Below are 22,996 nucleotides of genomic sequence, written 5' to 3'. Positions count from 1 at the left end.
CCACATGTTCTACCACCTCTATTCTCCCTTTTTCTGTTTGTGGTAGCTTACATACAGGTTTATATAGAGGTGGGGTTTTTCTCTCTTCTCCATCCTATGGAGACTAGAACTGCTATGGTTTTAGCTATCAAACGAGATCTGAGTAGTTACCGCCTAGCATTGTGGGATATATGGGAGCCTCGAGCCAGTGGAAATTGCTCTTGAGCTTTAGTATTGGCCGAGTCGGAGCCGAGGATCGGCTCCGATCCCATCCAGCAAGAAAGAAGGCGAGAAGAAGACAACTAACATGGTACATTATGGTAGGTACATAACTTCTCATTCCCTTCCTGATGCTGGAGGTCCCCAAAGTTGAACATTCAGCAGAGATGGTCCCAGTTGCTAGACCTAATTCTAATTTCTATGTCGCATGATTTGGTCGTATTTCCAGACCTAGTGTGAAATGCACAGCAACCGGAGCATAACTGTCTATATGTATTTAGTTCTGTATAATTGCATGACCAAGAATTATTTGTGTCAGTTGCATGTTAATTAATGTCGTCAGTATTGCATGACTCATTTCTCAAAGAGGGAGGAAGTAGAATAGTGTGGGTGTGTTGTACCTTTAAGAAGTGTTTCAAGGACAGCTCGTGCATATAAATAGGAAGCACGTGCTAGCTTCAGTGCCATTTTTAGAGTGCAGCCAGAGAGTGAGCATGTATGAGTGTAATAGCTAGTTTGTTTATAAGTTTATTTAAGTTAAAGTTATTAAGCCTCCATCCTGATGTGTACATAATATAGCTGCTTGAACAGAACCCACGAATGCTCATCTGTTTTATCCTGACTGGACAAGTGACTCCCCCCTTTTAAAATATCCTCAAACGACAACACCCTCATCACCCCAGTGCCACAAACCAAACTACTAGGAACAATCATCAGCCAGAATCTAAAATTCGATAAACATGTAGCCCAGAGCATAACTAAAGTCCATAAAAAACTAGCACCCTTTATCGATGCACTAACTTCCCGACCACTGACAGTAAAGCCATCATAGCTGGAACTCCCCTACTCTCCACATTACTATATGCATCCCTGTTCTAACCAACCTAAACAAAGGTGACTTAAACAAAACCACTTGCTGTAACAAAATAGCAAAATTTGCTACCAACTCCTCCTACAGATTCCATCACTGTCAAGCCCTTAAACAATTAGTCTGGCTAGAATTACCTAACTTACTAAACTTTAAGCAATTTACCATGCCACACCAAATAGTTTACCACCCCAATAGAGTACCAGCTCTAACAGGCCTACTCAACCTCTACAGCAACAACCACCAACTAAGATCCACAAACAAAACGTTAGTAGAAATATCTAAAAGCAAATGTGTGTTTGGTGACTCCCTTTACTCAAGCACAGTTACCAAAATCTGTAACTCCCTCTCCAACAAAATCAGAATGCAAAATAAGAAATTTAACTTCAAAAGTCAGCTTAAGTCCTATCTATCCAATTCTTGGATATGCAACTGTCAAGGCCAAGCCTAACCTAATAAATACATAGTTTTTTCTCATCATTAACTGCAAATGGTGCATTAAATGGAAAAGTTCTACTGTAGCAACATGTATGATACTTCAGAGTGCATCACTTTTTACGTTAACCTCCGGTATACTACTTTCTATGTATTGTTTAAATGTTTTTCAAAAGGACCATGTTATATATTTTTGTATGGAATTTTTGGAAATTGCTTGCACCGTGGTTATGTTGCATGTCTTCCTGTATTGAATGTTCATGAAAATTATTGTATTGTGTTGTACTCTGTGGAGCTTTTCTCCCCAGGCCTCTGCTGAAACCAGGAAATCTATGCTCAGTTAGACTTTCCAAGTAAACAAATGTAAAATAAATCAAATAAAATTACAAACCAAAGAAGACCCCCTCAGTTGGTATGGTAGCTTGCTCCAAATCAGGGAATGTTTTCCTCAGTTTTTTTTTTCTCTGCTAGGCCTCCAAACAGAAATTGCATATGTGACCTGATACACAGTAGTAAGGCTCTGTGCTGTTAATGAGTTGCTTCCTGTACACAGGGCACACGGTTTGAATCCTTTCACCTCTATTTGCCTGTTCTGTAACTGAGTAAGTCACTTAACCAGACAGTGCTGCCAGGTCACCCCTGAAAGGGGCACTTATGTCCACAGGAATTACTTGGTTAACAAATGTATATGTGTGCATGTATGTATGTATATCTGTGTGCACACACTGGGGTGGGTACAGGAGCAGATCAAGTTTTTATTTAAATATTAAAAAAAGAAAAAAACAGAAGTGATGGTGAAGCACTGTATCACACAAAAAAGACTTATTCACTGGTTTAGTGCTTTCAGCCCAACATTACGCCTTCATCAGATCTGTTACAGATTTTCTGTTACTTGCAAGATGTCTCAGAGTGGATTTTCTGTTATTTGCTTTTGTTTAAATGTTGCCTTAGTAATGTCTTGAAACTGTTTTCTTGTCTGTTAGATTTAGATTAAGTGTAATAGAGTTCCACATTTGGAAGAAACGATGGAAGCATAATGAATCACCAGCAGGATTATTAAATGTAGTTGTGGCCAGGAGAGATTTGGTATTGGATTGTGTAGCTGTAATAGTCAAGTAAGACTGTAGCAGATTTTGAAGGATAAATATGTAGCAGGGGAAGTATATTAGCTTGTGGGCAGTAACAAGTTGTGAGTAGCTTAGGCAGTATGGAAGTTCTAACTAGTTTAGGTCTCTTAGGACCAAGCAGTGATGTGTTTTCTGTGAGGGTGATCTTGAGATTTGAAAAAAAAAAAAAAAAAAGGTGAGATACATTGAAGAGATGGTAAAATACAGGTTGTTACTATTGCTTTTCTAGTTGTGTATGAGAACTCTTTTGGCCCTGTATAGGGAGGGAGCCCATTTTCTGCTGTTTTTTATGGCCAGAAGCAGGTATTGAACCATATCTAACACTCCAAGGAGTTTAGTTTGTTCTATGCTTTCAGTTTTTGTGTAGTTAGAAGAAAGACTGTGGAATGTTGTGTTTTGTGCTGTATGTTGTTTGGCATAAAAAAAATATTAGGTCTGATGTTGTTAATCTCCTTTACATCATCACTGATGGGTCCGTTTCCAAGCTCGCGCCAGCCAAAAACTCTCAAGCTAAGCTTCTACCCAGAATGCCCTTCTCCCTGTTACCTCAAATCTCATTTGCCACGTAGCCATAAAGATGCATTTCAGCCGAGCTGTCTGATAAGTGGAACTTTATTTGATATTTTGTGTGAAAACGTTTGATATTGTCTCTTTTAGTGAGCAATTAGTATCTCTAGTGTTTTCTTTTTCTTCTGTCAGACCTTGATTTTTCTTCTCTGCTCTACCCATTGGTAAACCTTCAAGTACCATTGTTGGTATGGCCTTCTCCCCTTACCCTTGTGGTATTCCTTCAGTACCATAGCTGGTAGTTCTCCCTCCTTTCCTAGCCTGTTAGTATTTTTAAGTAAGGTGTTTGTTTTACTTATACATATCGCTATAGTGATACAACTGTGTGGCTTTTTTGAACTGTGCTTGATTTATTAGTCTAGACTGGTTAAACCATTTGCCTGTGGTGGGTCTCTGTCAAAATGTCGGATAAGAAAGGTACTTCAAGGTTCAAGTACTGTGCTTCATGTAATGGCAAGTTATCTAATAGTGACTCTCGCGATGATTGTGTATACTGTTTTGGGGTGCCCCACCTTTCGGTGCAACCTCCTTGTGACAATTGTCAGAATTTCAGTCAACGCAGTATTAATGAGCGCAAACTCTCTTTTCAAAGGCCATTTCTGTGATGGAGGTCTCAACCCCTCCTACAAAAGACAAAAAGAGGTCCCACTCGGTTCCCTCCTCATCATCGAGTGATCAAGGTAAGCCTGTGTAATCAAAGGTCCCCAATTTGTCCTCTGAGCATAAATCTGCCTCTACGGCTCCATTCTTATTGGCTCCGAGTATCTGGAAACCTACGATACAGACGCCGGCTTCGGCACCAACAATAGACCTCTCTATGCCTACTACGACTTTGGCACCTGTGGCTACTGCGGCTCAGGGCACGCCTCCAATACCTTTGTCAGTTACAATTTTGGAACCTGCCGCTTTGGCTCAGAGTGCCACTTCGGCACCGAGTGTTTTTTCGACCAAGTTGCATTTGACCCCATTGAGTCCAGTCTCGAAATTTGAGACTTTGGTGCCAGCAGACCTTGCACCATGGACCCAATACTCCCTGTCCATAGATCCATTCCTGGGCGAGATGTAGAGCCCTTTCATTGACTGACCTGACTTCCCATCTGGAGTATCCACTAGATCCACCAGGAGCCTGTCAGAACACGATGGGGTACATCTTATGGACCAGCTGTTGGCAGCCAGGGGGATACCCACACTTTCTAAGACCCATCCACTTGCATGACTTGGGTTGATTTCTCCACGGGCTCCTTCCTACATTCTTCCTTTGACCATTTTGGTTCCAAAGCTTTCTGCTCTATCCTTCTCAGAACCCATCACCTCGGCACCTATAGTGAACCTCACTCAGGCTCCTGATTTTCCCCTTTGGTCTTCGGTTGCTGCTGGAACTGGTCCTTTCTCAATCTGGGGACTGGGGCGGGGGGCGAGTGCCTCTGCTTGGGTCATGGATCCGTCTTTGTCTTCAGTTCCATCCTTGGTGCTGATAGTCACACCCACACTGATCCTGCTTGAGGCTCCATCCGTGGGTTGGGTTCGTTGGAGAGGTGTGTGACCCTGGTCCTGAGGTTGCCTTTCTTGGTTCTGGGCTCCCATCCCTCTTCAGGCAGACCTGCTTTCCATGTGATGGAGTGGGCGCTAACTTCTGGAAGCACTCCTTTGACGTAGGAACCCCAGTTTTCACCCCCTGAGCTACAGCTGCCACAGACCAGCCCCCAGGGCACCGGGCAGAGAATTCACAGGACTAAGGGTACCTACTCTTCTGAGTCCTCCTCAGAGATCCCCACTGAGGAGCCCCCTCGAAAGAGGACATGCAAGAGGAAGCACATGGACTCACCTGAGGAGTCTTAAACAGAAGAGACAGATTACGATGATGGCGAAGGGTCCCCATGGTCACCTCCTGAAGATGTCTCCTTCTTAGACATCCTGGAAATGCTAAAACAGAGTGGTGACTGGAAGCCCTCCAACCCCTCATCTGAGGAGTCCATGTTCCTGCAGGCTTTCCGCCCCCGGCCTTCTACCTCTTGGGTGACCCTGCCTGCCGACGAGCTCGTCCAACATATTGTGCAGCTTGCTTTGAAGAACCCTCATTCCACTGAGACAATTCATTGGAGACCTGACAATTATTTCCCCTCCCGAGGAGAACCCGCATTAGTCCAGAGGGTTACCAGTTGACACTATGGTGGTGGAGGTGGCCACGAAAAAGGACTTGGCTAAGGAAAGTCCTGCTGTCCACCCGTCCAATGGGGCGTCCCGGATGGTGAACAGACTTGGAAAGCGAGTTTATGCAGTAGGGACTTTTGCTATACGGTTACTGAACTTTTTGACACATTTTACAAGGCTCCAGAGGGACTTGATCTCTCAACTCTCTGGGTCACTAGTAGGACAGCTATCTGACAAGGTCAGGGACAAAGTGGCCTTGCAGCTCGTAACCCTGGAATCAATCTGCAACTTGTGCATGAGGTTGCTATCACATGCGACTGAAGGGGCAGCTAGAGCAGTGGGTTTGGGCATTGTCATGAGGCGTCATGCATGGATGTGCATTTGTGACCTCACGGACCCTTTCAAGTCTTCCTTTTTGAATCCTCCCATCGAAGCATCGTCCCTTTTTGGCTCCAAAGTGAAGGACACAATAGCCAGGTACGAGCAAGATGGCAAGACCCTGTCTGCCATAGGCCTATGATTTTCCAATCCTCAACGTACCTTCTCCAGGAATCAGAATTGTGGGAAAATGTGGTATAAAAATCTCAGGGTCCTTTCTTTGCCGCACGTGGTGATGATACCCCCAGGGTCCGAGGAGGTAACAGTTCCGAAAGATGCCCTTACAGAGACAGAGTGGGGTCTTTGTAATCAAGGCTCCAGGGACTCCTTCTCTGGACAGTCTTACCAGCACTCATGAGGAGCAGCGCGATTGCTACCTCTGGAAGCAGTCAGCCTTACCAGCGCTCCTGAGGAGCAGCCCAATTGCTACCTCTGGAAGCAGTTGGGAGTCATTTTTCTCTGCACCAAGCTGCCTTGGCAATCTATTACCACCAATCATTGGGTGCAGAGTATAATCACCAGAGTTTACACCATTTCCCTTTCTTGTCAACCAAATCTTCCAAAAAAGCTTCCCGACATTCCACCCAGTCAAAGGGAAGAAGCAGCTTCAGAGATTATAAAGCTGTCTCAAAAAAAAGTCATCCAACCAGTTCTACCAGACCAACACGGACCCAGATTCTACTCAAGATTCTTTTTGGTGACAGAAAAGACAGGAGACTGGAGACCTATTTTGGATCTCAGCAGCTTAAACAAGTCTGTCACCAAAACCAAATTCCGGATGGTCATGATTCAGTCCATTTTCTCTTTTGTAAGGGAGGTGATTGGATGTGCTCACTAGATCTCTGGAATGTGTATTACCACATCAAAATGGACAAACGCTCCAGGAGTCTGATTCGCTTCTGGCTAGGGGCCAGTCATTATCAATTTCGTGCCCTGCCATTCGGTCTCTCTACAAAGTGCATGGCAGTGGTCACAGCTCACTTGAGACTACAAGGATTATGGGGGTTTCTATATCTGGACGACTGGCTCCTCACCGCCCCCACCAAGCTTCTTCTGGTAACAGCACTGCATTATACACGCTCTCTGGCAAAAACTTTGGGAATAATACATTGGGAGAAATCAAAACTTACTCCCACACAACAAATAGAATTCATTGGAGCAGTGTTCAGTACCCGTTCCTGTCTAGTGTCACTCCCAAATCACAGACTCCAGCGATTGAGGCTCCAACTCCGAGTGATACTCTGTCAAGCAAAAGTTTCAGCAAGAGAAGTTCTTCAGGCTTTAGGATCCATGGTAGCTTCAATTCCAGTAGTGCCCCTAGCGAAGCTACACATGCGAATCCTGCAATGGCTGCTTCTTTGTCAGTGGTTCCCGAACTGTCACACCCTCAGTTACCAGATTCAAATAACCAACTCCTGCAAGCAGGACCTCCTTTGGTGGATGAGGCCAGACGCAGAGCTTTGGAGTCGCCCATTTCAATCCCCTCAACCCAGGGCCTTTGTGATCACGGATGCTTCCCTGATCAGGTGGGGGGGGCATTTCCAGGGAAAGACAGTCCAAGGCCCACCTGCATATCAGTATCCTAGAACTCAGAGTGGTGCTTTTAGCGTTGCAGGCTTTTCATTCGGTTCTCCCTTCTGGGACAATTTTAAGTGGAGCATGTCCAACAGCTCTGGGTTTGACATAGCTTTGTATGTTAGGCAGAGATCGCCTCTGAGTAGGCAATATGCGACAGAGTAAAGCTGGAGTTTTTTGAGACGGTCTGCGTAGGGCATCTGTGTGAAGCCAGTAATCCTCTTTGTGAGGTATTTCTGCAGCCTGTCCAATTTTTGTAGATGTCTTGTGAGGTACATACCAAAAGGGGCGTTGTACTCTGTAATGGGGTCTAATGAGTGATGAGCAGAGGGGAACAATGACCTCTTTTTTTCTGGATGAGAAACCTTTTGTGATGAGGTGTGCCACGTAGAAGGATTTCCTGACCACTGTGGCGATGTGATTATCAAAGGAGAGACTGCTGTCCACCTGTGTCCCAAGGTCTCTTATTACACTTTCAGTGTTAAGTAGATTACCGCCTTTGTGGTAGTTCATGGGTACAGAATTTTTACCAAAGGGGATGACAATGCACTTTTTGGCCTTGAGCTTGAGGCCATGGCTTTGACACCAGGCATCTGTCTCAGTGAGGCCCTTTTGTAAGATGTCCACATCGTTAGGAGTTTCAATTATGGCTCCTAGTTTGCAGTCATCTGCGAACTTAGTTAGCCAAAGACCTTCTGTGTTAGCCTGTACTTCAGAGAAGTAGATACCAAACAGGAGAGGACTCAAGACTGAACCCTGTGGTACTCCACTTGTCACTGGTCTGAAGTCTGATTTGGAGTCTGCTACTTTCACAGTGTGGGTTCTGTCAGAAAGCCATTTGGCAATCCATCTTGTGACATAGGGATTTATACCTAGTTTAGTGAGTTTATCTGTAATTCCAGAGTGGGGGATGGTGTCGAAAGCCTTGGTGAGATCTAGATAGGCTGTGTGAACCACCTTACCCTCGTCTATGGCTTTGGTGACTGTTTCAAAGAAGTCTATCAGGTTTAGGAGACATGATCTGCCTTTTACAAACCTGGACTGTGTGGGGTCCAGAGTTTGGAGATTCAATGTATTTGTTTATGAGTTCCATGATATTTTCCATGGCCTTGCAGACCAGGCTCTTCAGGCTAATGGGGCGGTAGTTCTTGGGATCTGTCATGGCTCCCCCTTTGTGGAGTGGGATAAACATCGCAGTACACCATTCAATGGGCACAAAGCCTGAGGTGAGGCTATGATTGAACATGGTACTTAGGTGGGGTGCCAGTTCATTCTGTAGTTCGTGTAGAATGCAGCCTTGGATGTTGTCAGTTCCCATGGATGCTGTGTTCTTGGCTTTGAAGAGAGAGGTTTTTACCTGTGCAGCCGTGATTACAGGAACTTTGCATTCTTCCGGTATAGAGATGGGCCCTTTAGGGGGTGAGAGGGGAGTAAATTTAGCACTGAACCTGTCTGCCAGGATGTTGGCAATATCAGTTGGTTCTGTATATTTAGTGCCATTGTGCTGTAACTTAGAGCAGATCTGAGTGTTGACATTGAGATTCTTGACATAGCTGTAAAATGCTTTGTGGTTGTCTTTAGAATCAGTGGCAATTTTGTTTTCATAACTAGCTTTGGAGGATGTTATGAGGGATCTCAGTTTCTTACTGAGGCTGACCAGGGAGTTCCTCCAGTCATGGGATTATACTCTTTTTTGCAATAGTTTATTTCTTCTGTTGTAGAGTTTGTTTATGGCAGAAGACCACTGGACTGGCTTCCTTTTTTTGAGGATAGTATCGTGGTTCTGTTAGGGATAGCATGATCCTTGCACTCGTGTAAGTGCTTATAAAGTGTATTTGTGTAGGATTCAGCAGTTGTACCTCTATTGTCCATCTGCATGGTTGTCGTGAAGTTTGCCACTTCTGTCTTAAGAAGCGTGAAGTTGGCTTTGGAGAAATTTTTTACGGTTGTTTCCCTAATGGGGGTGAGGGCGGGATGTGGATGTCTAGGGTGATTAGCTGGTGGTCGGATCTGGCCAACAAGGAATTGACCTCTGGTGTGGAACACCGGTCGTCCATGTTGGTAATGTCCAGGTCTAGGATACTGCTGCCCCTGGTGAGGGTGTGGATAAGTTGATCCAAGGCGATGGAATGTATGAATTCCAGAAAATGTTGCGCAAAAGAGTTGGTACACGAGTAGTTTTTCCAGTTAATGGTGGAGTAGTTGAAATCATCCATTATTAGAGTGTTGGGTTGTACCCTAATATTTTCCATTGTATCAAGAAAAGAGGAGTGGGAATCCTGGGGCATGGTGGGGGGTCTGTAGCAAGATAAAATTTGGATTGCGGTCTTGCCCAGAGTTAGTTGCACTTGGATAATCTCAATCTCAAATGCATTATGCTGAGCAACTAGCTTGGAGGTGTGGACATCCTTGATGAATATGGACATGCCTCCGCCTTTAGTGTTTCAGTCCGGGTTAGGTGGCCGAAAGGTGTGGTATGAATTATAGCCTGGTAATGCAGGGGTGCACTCTGGAGCTTTGAACCAGGTCTCTGTCACTGCACAGATGTCTATGTTTTCCATTTTAAGGAGTGCCTCGAGTGATTGCATTTTGAGGTTTAGACTTCTAGCATTGAGTAGCATTACCCTCAGATTTTGCTTGCTTGTACCTGTTACGGTGGTGAATTTGTCATTTGAACTTTGCCTAAAAAAGGCAGTATAGGGGTGGCAAGAGCCTTTGCAAGTATCCGGAATCCCAAGGGCGACAGGTGCAGGCCATCTCTGGCAAAGCATCGTGGTCTGTCGATCATGTCATCCCAGGCAGACAGATACTGGATTCCCTTAAAATGACACCAGTAGCTTGGCCAATTGTTGAAGTCAATCATTTTGTCCTTGTACTGTGGTATAATTCTGGGTGATGACAGGATGCTACTCAGGGCTAGGGTCATACCTGCCTGGGCTACAAGATCGTAGTGCTCCTACATGTCTTTTTTTCATGTAGTCCAGGGAGGTACATCTCAGGTCATTCACACCATCATGGACAATGCCAGAGTCATATTTGTACTTGTTGTGGAGTGACCTGAGTGTGTGTGTTATGTGGCAGATCCAGGCACCCGACAGACAGCCGACATTAACTTTCTCCTTGTGTAGCTTGGTGAGTGGAACATCAGTGTGCCTGACTATATTGTCACCTATGACTAAAGTGTTGGGTACGTTTTGCCTTATGGACTGTAGTTGAGTGGCACACTGAGTTTGTGGGCTATGTGTCATTTGGTTTGTGTTGGGGGGGTGGAGGTTGCTTGCATTTATGCTTTGGAGGTCTCGGTTGTTTGGGCAGATCTTTATTGAGAGCGAATGTAGGTGTGTGTTTTTTGCTTCTATGTGTGTATTTTGGTGATGTCAAGAGGTCATGAGAATTTGGCAATGGGCGATAGCTTCCATCCGTTTTGTGATAGCAATGCATATCCCGGGGAGCTCCAACGTAATTGCGGGCAAACTGAGCAGATGCATCCTCCTGCCTCATGAGTGATCCCTCAATCCTGAGGTAGCGACAGAAATCTTCAGCAACTGGGGCCAGCCTTGCTGCTATCTTTTCGCCTCCCCATCGAACAAGTGCAGCAGCTATTTCACCCAGTTTCCCCCAGAGGAGGAGTCCCCAAGGGATGCTCTAATCCACGATTGGCCCAAGAGACGTCTTTACGCTAATCCTCCCATTCCACTGATTCCACAATTTCTAAAGAAAGCTCTTCGGTTGAGATGCAAAGTGATCCTCATAGCTCCATTCTGGCCTTGGCAAGTTTGGTTCCCCTTCCTTTGAATTCACCTAGTATACCCGCCGTGGATTCTGGACCCTCTTCCAGATCTGATTACTCGCCCACAAGGGTTGAGCCACCCAAATCTGGCCATTCTCAAGCTAATGGCTTGGTTTCTCCACTTCTATTAGTTGCCAGGCAAGTAATCTCACCTCACCTGTTTGAGACATCATTCTGCCCTCTTATAAACCATCCACCAGAGGACTATATCAGGATAAATGGAAAAGGTTCTCCATCTGGTCTAAGGATAACAGGCTAGACCCATATTTGGCTTCATTGACTGCAGTGCTGCAACACTTGGCTAAGTTTTTTGACAATGGAGCCTCTGCCTCTACTGTATGATTACATCTGCTGTGATTTCTAATTTCCACAATGGTATAGATGGCACCCCTCTCATCTCTTTACGTCTAGGCAAAGCCTTTCTGAAGGGAACCTCTCATATCAGGCCTCCTGTTAGCCTGTGTTACCATGGAACCTCACTTCAGTCTTTGACCCAAAACCCTTTGAACCAGCAGTGAAGTGTGACCTAAAGTTCTTGTCATGGAAATCATTGTTTTTAGTAGCTATCACGTCAGCCAGACAGGTCTTGGAGCTGCAGGCATTGAGTATCAAGAGGCCCTAAATGGTCTTTCATAAAGACAGAGTATTACTTCGGATGAACCCATCCTTTCTTCCCAAAGTTGTTTCTGAATTTTCCATTAACCAGACCACTGACCTATCAGTGTTCTTTCCAAAATTTTCCAATAAAGAAGAGTACTGCCTACATTCCTTGGATGTACATAGGCAACTGAGATTTTACCCAGACCGGACCAAATCTATCTGTAAGTCTGAACAGCTTTTCATCTCTTTTTCTGGGCCTAGAATGGGAAATGCTGTTTCCAAGGTTACATTATCAAAATGGCTAAGGGACTGCATCCGTTTCATCTATTCCCTCATAAAAGAACCTATGCCAAAAGTTAAAGCTCACTCCACTAAATCTATGGCAACATCTGTAGCTTACCATGCCAGGGCTTCTATGGATGACATTTACGCAGCTGCCACTTGGGCTAAGCCTCATACTGTTATCAATCATTACAAATTGGACTTGGTCTCCAGAGGGAGAGCTGCCTTTGGCTCAATGGTACTCCGGAATGTTCTTCCATAAGGGCCGCCCATAGACCTCAAGATAGCTTTGGATTTTGTTCCATCAGTGATGAATGGAAAGAAGATTAACAACATCAGATAAAGAAGTTATGTCTTACCATAATGTTCCATCTGTGTTGTTCACCTTCTTTCATTCATCACTTCCCACCCTCCTTCCCCCTCCAAAGGCTCCTGGGCGATGCTTTGGGTCCAAGTGGTGTCCTAGGCTATTTGCGCAGAGTTGGCATCTGCTTTACTTCTCTGTTCCTAGCAAACTCGATCTGAGGTAACAGGGAGAAGGGCATTCTGGGTAGAAGCTTGGCTTGAGAGTTTTTGGCTGGCGCGAGCTTGGTAAAAAGGCTGACTGTATTCCAAGGGTTTGGATCCGAACCCATCAGTGATGAATGAAAGAAAATGAACAACACAGACGGAACCTTATGGTAAGACATAACTTATTTTCTTGTTCTTTTTAAGGTTTAGGAATAGGTCTGACTCAGGCAGGATTCAGTGGATCAAAATGCTTGTTGATTGATGTGAAGGGTGTCTAAGATTGAAGCAGAGCAGATGAGTATAGCATCATCTGCATATTGTACTAAGGTTGACTGGAAGCGGTTTGGAGTTAGATGTTGAAAAGGAGGGGTCCAAAGATTGAGCTTTCCGGGCTCCGACTATGACTGGTAAGAAAGCTGAGAACTAAGGACTGAGCCTTGGTGGATCCGATTGTGACTGCTAAGAAAGCTGAGAAACAAGGACTGAGCCTTGGAGGCTCCGACTGTGACTGGTAGGAATGCTGAGAACAAAGGCCCGAGCCTTGTGGGCTCCGACTGTGACTGGTAGGAATGCTGAGAACAAAGGCCCGAGCCTTGTGGGCTCAGACTGTGACAGGTAAGAAAGCTGAGAGCCAAGGACTGAGTCTTGGGGGACTCCATCTGTGACTAATAAGAATGTTGAGAATTCATGTTGCCATTTTACGGCTTGTTGTCTGTGTAATAGGTAGCTAAGAAACCGGGTGAGAGATGAGTTAAGTCCTAGAGAGGAGAGTTCCCAGAGAAGTTTTTGATTGGGATACTGTATTGAAAGTTTTGGATAGATGGAGGATCAAGGTATAGACTAGTTAGCATTATTCTTGTGCTGATTGAACAGTGTTGGAGGAGCTGAGGATGGCAGTTGTGGTGTTGTGTAGAAGAGAGTAGGTTGTAGTTTTTAAACAAGCTGGGAGAGAGTACACATTGTTCAAAGATTTTTGACAGGGGAAACAATATGCTAATGGGTCTGTAGTTAGTTAAGTCAGTTGAATTTTTACCTTTGTGGAGAAGTATTATAAATGATTTTGTTTTATATAGTTGGGACATAGTTTTTAGTTATGGATCTGTTAATTTAAATAAAGATTGTGATTACTATGGCTTCAGACACTGTTTTTAGGTATTCTGTTGGGAGATGGTCAGTAGCTGTGGTTGTGGGTTTGAGGTTTTGTAAGTATTTGTTTTTGGTACGTGATAGAACAGAGATAAAATGTAAGTTAAACTGTGTTGCTATATTTTCAGTATGATTATTGGTTGAGGGAGGTGGGAGAGATTTGTTCTTGCCTGAGTAATTTTTTTTTTGGAGGACCAGAAGAGCTGTGCATTGTTTTCATTGGTAATCTAGAGATTAGATAAATATGATATTTTTTATCATTATTTATATGCTGTTTTGCAAGGTTTCTAAGGTATCTAAAAGTCTACGGAGTCATCTCCTTTTTGTTTTTGGACCATATTTTCCAAGCTTGGTCCCTTGGTATATGTAGCGTCTTGATTGCTGTAGTTATCTAGGGTACTGGGATTTATCTGACTTTAAATATGTGCCATTTTCTGTAGGTATCCAAGAAAGTAGCAGACTTGATACTTGAAAAGCAGCCTTCATATGTTAAGGTAAGATTTATAAATGTGTTATTCAATTGAGAAGTAAATTTTACACTTTCAGTAACTGTTGCACTTATTTTTAAAAAAGCATCTGGACTGGTCTTGTTTAGAGTGAATTTTCGTCAGTTGTATATAATTCCTAGAGTAAAGAATTCCTTCCTGTCCTATAAAATGTGATTTATGCCTTTCATCCATATCATCAGTCACTAAACAGCTGAAAAACAATGCATGGTGTATATAGTTTACTTGATAGTTAACTATCTGTGAAACCCCCCTGTTAACTACTGTAAAAGCAAAGGTATGGCTGGTCTCTAAATGCCAGCATCTGACATCATTACTGTGTTAGCTCCCAAGCCTTTCTGTATTGGAGGGAAGCCTTCTAGCTTATCAGTGGGTGTGGTAAGCACTAGGTAGCCTATCTACCATAAGAAGAGTGGTTTCTGGCCCAGAAATTGTAGTTTATTGGTCGTTTGGGCAGTCTTTCCATCTCTCTGAACTTTCTGGTTTAAAAGCCCGCATTTGCGCTTGTTTCCCGCCTTTCTTGTAACTAGTCTAGTCCAGATTCAGGCTTGCTGTATCCAGGACTATTTGTAAGAATCTGAGCGGTGCTAAAGTCTGCTCTTCAATTTTTCCTTTAGATCTACTAGTTCTCTCCTCTCCTGCACTTCTACTAGCTTATTAGTCTAGCACTTTACCAGACTTCTTGTAGCAATTATTGTAGCACACAAAAGTGCTACCAGCACTAAATGTTCTACAAGGAAACAGATCCAGTACTTATTATTAATGCCCACCCCTCCAGGCATGTCTAAAGGCCAGTTCCCTATGCTTTCTCCTATTAACCTGGTGAACTTGGGCATCCTGAGGCAATGTAGCAACTGCCTCATGTACACCGACAACCCTCTCCTCTTACCTCAGACGTGCGAGAGATGCACTTATATATCCAAATTGGAAGCCAGGCACTCTACAGCCAAGACCGGAATAGGTAGTCAAGAGGAGAAAGTCAATACTTGCGCACACCACATGGAACACATTGCCCTCCAGAACACACACCAGTACTGCCTTCACATAAAAACACAAACCACGCACCCACTTTCGCGGAGGCTGTCAATAAAAATCTACCCAAACAGCAGAGACCTCCAAGGTAGAAATGCACTCGACCACCACAACGCAACACTAATTATGAGACACATAACTCTCCTAAACAGTGTGCCACTCAACCAAAGCCCCTAAGGCAAAACAGCATGCCCAACACACTAGTCATAGGTGACTCGATAGTGAGGCACACTGATGTTCCACTCACTAGGTTGAATAAGGAGAAAGTAACAGTCAGCTGCCTGTCAAGTGCCAGGATCCACCACATAATGCATACACTCAGGTCTCTCAACAACAGGTACAAATATGACTCAGTCATTGTACATGTGGGTGTGAATGACCTGAGACGTACCTCCCTGGACTACGTGAAAAGAGACATGGATTAGCTCTTGGATTATGTAGCCCGGGGGGGGGGGGTATGAGCCTAGCCCTGAGCAGCATCCTACCATCACCCAGAATAATACCACAGTACAAGCAGAAAATGATTCCTTTCAACAATTGGCTAAGTTTCTGGTGTCATTCTAAGTTGATCCAATGTATGTCTGCCTGGGAGGACAAGATTGATAGACCTCGATGCTTTGCCAGAGATGGCCTGCATCTGTCACCTCTGGGCTTCCAGATACTGGCCAATGCTCTTGCCACCCCTACAGTGCCTTTTTTAGGTGGTGTTCCCAAGACCAAATTACCACCGTAACAGCTACAAACAAATGCAATCTGAGGGTCATGCTGCTCAACACTAGAAGTTTAAATTTCAAAATTCACTCACTCTAAGCACTCCTTAAAGTGGAGAACATTGACATTTGTGCTGTAACAAAGACCTGGTTCTAGGCAGCAGAAAGCACCCCTACACTACCAGGCTATAACTGTTTCTACACCTTTCAGCCCCAAAACTTGGACCAAAGCTCCAAAGGTGGTGTTTCCATATTCATAAAGGATGCCCACACCTCCAGACTGGTAGCCCAGCATAACGCATCAGAGATACTTCAGGTGCAGCTAACATTCGGTAAGACAACAATTCAGGTCATAGCCTTCTATAGGTCCCCAGCCATGTCCCAAGACTCGCACTCCATGTTCCTAAGAACCCTGGAGAATATTAGGGTGCAACCTAACACTCTCATACTAGGTGACTTCAACTACCCCTCCATTATCTGGGAAAACTACTCATGTACCAATACACTTGCCCAACATTTCCTGGAGTTCATTAATTCCAATGCCCTGGACCAGCTCGTTCTTACCCCCACTAGAGGTAGCAACATCCTTGACCTGGTTATTACTAACATGGGCGACCTTTGCTCTACTCCAATAGTCAACTCCTCCCTTGTTAGATCCGACCACAAACTAATCACCTTGGAAATCTACACACCCCCCCCCCCCCGCAAAGGGAACCACCATGAAAAACTTCTCCAAAGCTAACTTTGGGCTCCTAAAAACAGAGGTGGCTAACTTCACGGCACCCATTCAAATGGAGAATACTTGCATGACCACCAAATCATATACCAGTGCGCTGTACGAACACGTACACAAATGCATGGATCTCGCCATACCCAATAGAACCAGGACACTCTTCTCCAAAAAAAACAGAAGCCAATCTGGTGGTCCCCTGCCATAAACAAACTGTACAACAGAAGGAGGAAACTGATGCAGAATAAAGCCAATCTGGTGGTCCCCTGCCATAAACAAATTCTACAACAGAAGGAGGAAACTGATGCAGAATAAGGTGAAGTCCCAAGACTGGAAAATCTCCCTTATCAGCCTCAATAAAAAGTTGAGATCCTTCTTCAAATCCTCTAAAGCTAGCTATGAAAACAGAATTGCAGCAGATAGTAAAGACAATCACAAGGCCTTCTATAGTTATGTAAAGAATCTCCACAGCAATATCCAGATTTGCTCTGGGCTACTGCACAATGGATAGCTCCTATACTAAGCCAACAGATGTTGCCAATATACTGGCTGATAGATTCAGTGTCAACTTTACCCCCCCCCCCCAAAGGACCAATCGCAATACCCATAGATTACCAGTCACCCAGTGTTACTGCTGCACAGGTTAAAACAGCACTGTCCAAGGCCAAGAATACAGCCGGGACCTGACAATATCCCTGGCTGTGTTCTCTATGAACTATAGAGTGAACTGGCACCTCACCTGGGTGTCTTGTTCAGTCACAGCCTCACCTCAGGCTTTTTCCATACCGAATGGTGCACTGCTACATTCATCCTTCTCCACAAAGGAGGAGTAACTACAGACCCTGGGAACTATAGCCCCATTAGCCTGATGAGTCTGATATGCAAACTGTGGAATGCATCGTCATGGACCTAATAAACAAGGATATAGGGAATCTCCAAACTCTGGATCCCACACAATTTGGTTTTTGTGAAGGGTAGATCATGCCTGCTCAAACTGGTCGACTTCTTTGACTCAGTCTCCAGACCTGTGGATGAAGCCAAGGTGGTTCATACAGCCTACCTTGATCTGGCCAAAGCCTTTGATACATTCTCCACTCAGGAATCATAGAAAAACTCCCTAAGCTAGGCATCAACCCTTAGGTGGGGTTGCAAACTGGCTCACAGATAAAACCCACAGTATGAAAGTAGCTGACTCCAAGTCAGACTGCTGACTAGTCACAAGTGGAGTCCCACAGAGTTTGGTCCTGGGTCCTCTCCTGTTTGGTATCTACTTCTCTGAAGTCTAGGCCAACACGAAGGGACTCTGGCTTTGAAAGTTCACAGACGATTGCAAGTTAGGAACTATTATTAACTCTCCAAGTGATGTTGACATCCTAGAGAATGGCCTCACTGAGACCAACAGCTGGTGTCAGAACCACGGCCTTAAGCTCAGTGCCAAAAACTGTGTCGTCATCCCTTTTGGGAAAAACCCGATGTTCTTCGTGTTTCACTGTTGCAGTCATTACCATTGGGTTATCCTGCAAGCAGGCTACCCTCAGTCGGCCTGAATTCCAAAGTCTAGGTCCGGCGTTGGTTGCTGTCGCCTCTTCCCTGACATCAATGCGCCAGGGGTATAAAAGATGCAGACGGCACCATTTTCCTCAGTCTTTCTTGTCGCGCGGTGCCCGAAGCAAAAGCAGTTTGTAAGTGCCGGTCGGCCTACTCCTGAGATTTTCAAATTCGATTTTCAGATCCAAAGTCTTCATTAAAGCTAAGTACCCCGTTGGGGAAACTTTTTTCTTGCTCCAGTCCAATGTCAGAAAAAGTTAATAATTGTATTTCTTGTGGGAAGCAAATACCTCATAAGGACTTTCATTCTTACTGTATTCCTTGCCTAGGCCCTGGCCACAACATTGCTAGTTGTAGGTTTTGTGCTAGATTTAACCAACTCACTATTAAGCGTCAGTACGATTTTACATTCCATTACTTTGGCAGAAGATTTAATTATATAATGCCGTCGGAGCAGCTGACTACCGGAGTTTATAAAAAGCGCAAAGAAAAAGAAAAGGACAGTCACCCGAGATCCAAAACCGATGATGAGGCTTCCGCTAGGCCTGTCGCGGGTTCTCAGTGAGGCGCTTTCGCAGCCCCTGATGCCCGCTACCTCAGAGCCACAGGCCGCTTCCGACTCCCAAGTGGAGCTGACTTGGCCGCTGGAAACTCAAGGTGTTGGACTCTCGGAAACTATTCCCTCAGATGTGTCCGGAGCCACTGAGCAGGCATCGGCTTCTGAGGGTGTTTTCAGGCCTACACAGTTATATGTGAAACCTACTTCAGCTTCAAAGGCAAAGACTAAAGCAGCTCTAAAGACAAAGAAAGAAGTACAGCATTCTCCTGGACAGGCCTCCATGCCTAAAAAACAGATGCTTAAAATGGCCGAAGACCTAATTACTTTGATCAGGGGTTCCCATCTGCCTAATGATAGGACGCCTAGGCAAGAGATAGAATACGAATCTTCAGACCAGGTTTCCATTTCCTCCGATTCCTCCTCTGAACAGGAATATTCTATTCCTCCCTATGAGGATTCTGATGCTGAAGAATCTATCCCTTCAGCCTCTCCTCCTGAGGATTATTCTTTTGGGGAGACACTGCATACTATGAGGGAGCATTTCCACTGGGAGAGCCAAGATTACTCAGAATCCAAGAAAAGGCTCAGAGACATCCTTTTATTGCCTCGTCACAGGCCCCTTGCTATCCCACCTGTTTTAGACATTGTAGATGATGTATTTTCAGAGTCCAGTATATCTACAGACTCTTTTCCACCAGCCTCTGTTAAGCCAGACAGATACTACAGGGTTCCTGACTCTCATAAATTTCTTTATAAAAAACATGCTGCTGATCCTGAAATCATCTCTCAGGGTCCCAAAGGGGTTAAGGCTTCCACTGCAAAAAACCCTATCCCCTCTGATAGGGATTCTAGGGCCCTGGACAGATGGGGTAAAAAGATTTATACTTCTGCTACCTTGGCTGTAAGAGCTATAATTGCCAATTTCATATGCTTAAATATCAGCAATATCTTATGTCACCGCTTAAACAGAAAATGTTGACAAATTCAGAATGTGAAGAAAACAAAGAAATGCAGGATTTATTGCATGCAGCTGAACAAGTGGGGAAACATACTTTGCAATGTGGTCTTGATTCTCTGGAGGCCTCCTGCAGGGCCGCTGTCACAGGTTCTGTCATTAGGAGGCATGCTTGGTTAAAAGAACAGAATCTGCCTGATCAAGTTAAAGCAAAATTTTTAGATGCTCCATTACAGCATGATAGTTTGTTTGGTGTTGAAGAAAATGGAGGACAAAGCTAAATCTATACAAGCAGTCAAGGATTTCTTGCAGGAACAGCCTCCCAGATTTAGTAGAAACTGGCCTACAAAGAATTGGTCCTTTCCAGTGTCAGACAGGCCACAAGCGGCAGATACAGGCGCCCTAGAGGCAGATCCCAGCCCCAAGGTTCATACAGGTGTAAACAGTGGGGTGCTTCTACCAACAAAACTGGAGAAGACAAATCACAGCCATACAGGAAACAGTCCCAATGACTTACCCCTGCCTGCGCTAAGCACTTATCTACTGGCAGCACCTTTCGGGGGAAAACTAGCACTTTTTTCTCAAAACTGGCACATAATAACCCAGGAAAAATGGGTCTTAAACATAGTGTCACAAGACTACAAATTTCACTTCCATACTCTGCCAAGGGCAAACAGTTGGCCAGACATGCCAAAACATCAGTGGGCAGAGGCACAAAAACAAGTCTCATCTCTCATGGACATGAGGGCCATTCAACAAGTACCAGAGCAAGAGCAGGGACAAGGATTCTACTGCAGACTATTCTTGGTACCCAGAAAGGACAAAGCCTGGAGACCAATACTGGACCTATCTATTCTAAACACATATCTGGATATTCCAAAATTTAAAATGTTGACTCTACAGCAGCTTCTGCCCATGTTGGGCAAGAAAGCTTGGCTTGTGACTTTAGATTTAAAGGAGGCTTACCTGCATGTTCCAGAGAAACATGCGGAAGTTACCTCAGATTCAAAGCTGGCTCAATGCACTACCAATTCTCTGCATTGCCCTTTGGCTTATCTACTGTGCCCAGGGTCTTCACAAAGTGCCTGGCACCAGTAATTGCATACTGCAGACAAAGAGGAATACAAATATATCCTTACTTGGACGACTGTCTCATTCAAGCAGAGAACAAGGATATTCTACTACAGCATCTGGCGTTTGTAAAGAGATTACTACCATGCCTAGGGTGCACAGTCAACAAACAAAAATCAAAAGTAGTACCCTCTCAAAAGATAATATTCCTGGGTGCAAGCTTAAATACAACTGCCCAGATGGCTTATCTTACGCCAGACAAACAAAGGCAACTGACTACCTATTTCAAACTGTTGGCAACAAAACACAATGTAGACACCACCCAAATGTTCCTGCAGCCAAGTGTCTGATAAGAATAAAATAAATGCTGAAGTAACCACCACGACTGTATGACCCAAACTGTTGTATTCAATAGTTGATTTATTTAAAAATAAAATAAAACAGATAAGCTCTTTCGCGTAACCAAATGTACGCTTCTTCAGATCCTTACAATTTTAAAAAATGATGCAAACAAGTTAATATATATCTATAAATACATCAATCAATTATAAAATCAACTTCTAAAAGAGATATTCACATCTTATTTGACTCTAACAGAGCGTGCGTCCAGCACTGGCTTAATATCGATGTTATTATTAAGTCCTGGCGCTAGATGAACTCGTAGTCTAAAAGTCCATTGTAACTCAATTCTTTCTAGGTAATTATTGTTGTCTCCCCCTCTTGAGTTCCTTCTTACTTGTTGTAAAACTCTGAAATTAAAACTATGTCCTTCCTGTTCCATTATATGCTTCGCTAAAACATTTTGTATATTCTTATTTTTAATATCATATAAATGTTGATATATTCTATCTCTTAAACGTTTCTGGGTCTTTCCTACATAAAAACGTTGGCAGTGATTACAACTAGCAAGATAAACTATATTGGTACTATTACATGTAGCATAAAACCTTGGTTCAAAAAAAACCCATATTTGGATGTTGATATCTTTGTTCGATACATATTACTTCACACATTTTACATTTCCCACATGAGAATGTACCCAAGTGTTCATAATGTGTAGCTGCATCCTTCCTCTTCTCTCCACATAACAAATGTTTTAAGTTTTTATTATTCTTATAAGAAAAACTGGGTGTTTCACCTACCCATCTCTTTGTTTCTTCATCAATAGTTAGGACCTGCCAGTTTTTCCTTATTATATCAGTCATCATTTTATTGTCTTTAGGATAGTTAGTCATAAAACGAACAGGATGTTTCTTATTCTCAGGATTACCATTTTTATTTTTATTATCTGCAGAGGCAATTTTTACCTTTTCTTTTCGTTCTATCTTCACTTTAGCTCTTTCTAATTCAATTTCTTTATAGCCTCTTTCTAATAATAACCTCTTTAGTCTCTCTATTTCTTGTTTCTCGTCATGTGGAACATTGCAAATTATTTTTATTCTTTTCATCTGTCCTTCCGCTATGTTGTTAAACACGTGTCCTGGATGCATGCTACTATGATCCCATATACTATTTCTCCCAACATTCTTTACGATATAATTTAATATTAACATTCCCCCATTCATCTCTATAAATTGTTACATCTAAGTAATTCACTACTTCATGTGAGTGAGTCACTCTGAATTTTAAAAAAGATGTTGATTCTAAGTATGTTATATACTCTTTTAGGGACTTTTCTTGTCCCTCCCAAAACATAAGAATATCATCTACAAAACGTCTATATGTAATTATATTAGTACTCAAATTGTGACCCATTAGAAATTGTTTTTTCCAATTATATACAACTAAATTCGCATATGAATTTGCGCATGGGGTACCCATCGCTACACCCCATCGCTGTAAATAAAGCTGTTGTTCATACACAAAGATGCTATTAGAAAGTACTAAATCTAATAGAGTGCAAATCAACAAGTTCTCTTCATTACTAATTGTCGTCACAGTATTGAGTATTTCTCTTATTGCTTCTATGCCATGGTCATTAGGAATCACAGTAAATAAACTCTGTACATCTAACGTAACCATTAAGTACTGGCTTCTCACTTAATTCAACTGCCTTCTCTCTCAAATGATCCAATAAGTGTGTTGTGTCTTTGAGAATACTAGGTATGTTTCTTACTATTGGTCCTAATTTACTTTCTATGTACAATGAGATGGATTCTGTTATCCATCCCCCTCCATCTAATATGGGTCTCATCGGGGGTTGTTCCAAAGACTTGTGTACTTTGGGTAAATCTTTAATACAAGGTATCACAGGCTTA

The 22,996-nt window shown here is 43.5% G+C and overlaps 1 protein-coding gene across 2 annotated transcripts in view; it reads left to right on the top strand.

Annotated features, from left to right (window-relative positions):
• VPS50 (VPS50 subunit of EARP/GARPII complex) overlaps positions 1–22,996 on the top strand; it is a 2,487,651-nt gene that overhangs the window by 572,413 nt on the left and 1,892,242 nt on the right. For both annotated transcript variants that reach the window (XM_044067641.1, XM_044067642.1), the window contains exon 5: positions 14,068–14,121. In XM_044067641.1, coding sequence (XP_043923576.1) covers positions 14,068–14,121 — 54 coding nt within the window. The remainder of the gene's footprint in view (positions 1–14,067; positions 14,122–22,996) is intronic.

The sequence above is a fragment of the Protopterus annectens genome, chromosome 3.part1 (genome assembly GCF_019279795.1).
Source record: "Protopterus annectens isolate FY-2018-M chromosome 3.part1, PAN1.0, whole genome shotgun sequence".
In the NCBI taxonomy this organism is placed as follows: Eukaryota; Metazoa; Chordata; order Ceratodontiformes; family Protopteridae; genus Protopterus; species Protopterus annectens.
Note: the sequence above shows the minus strand (reverse complement) of the source record. Positions and strands in the feature narration are given on the sequence as shown.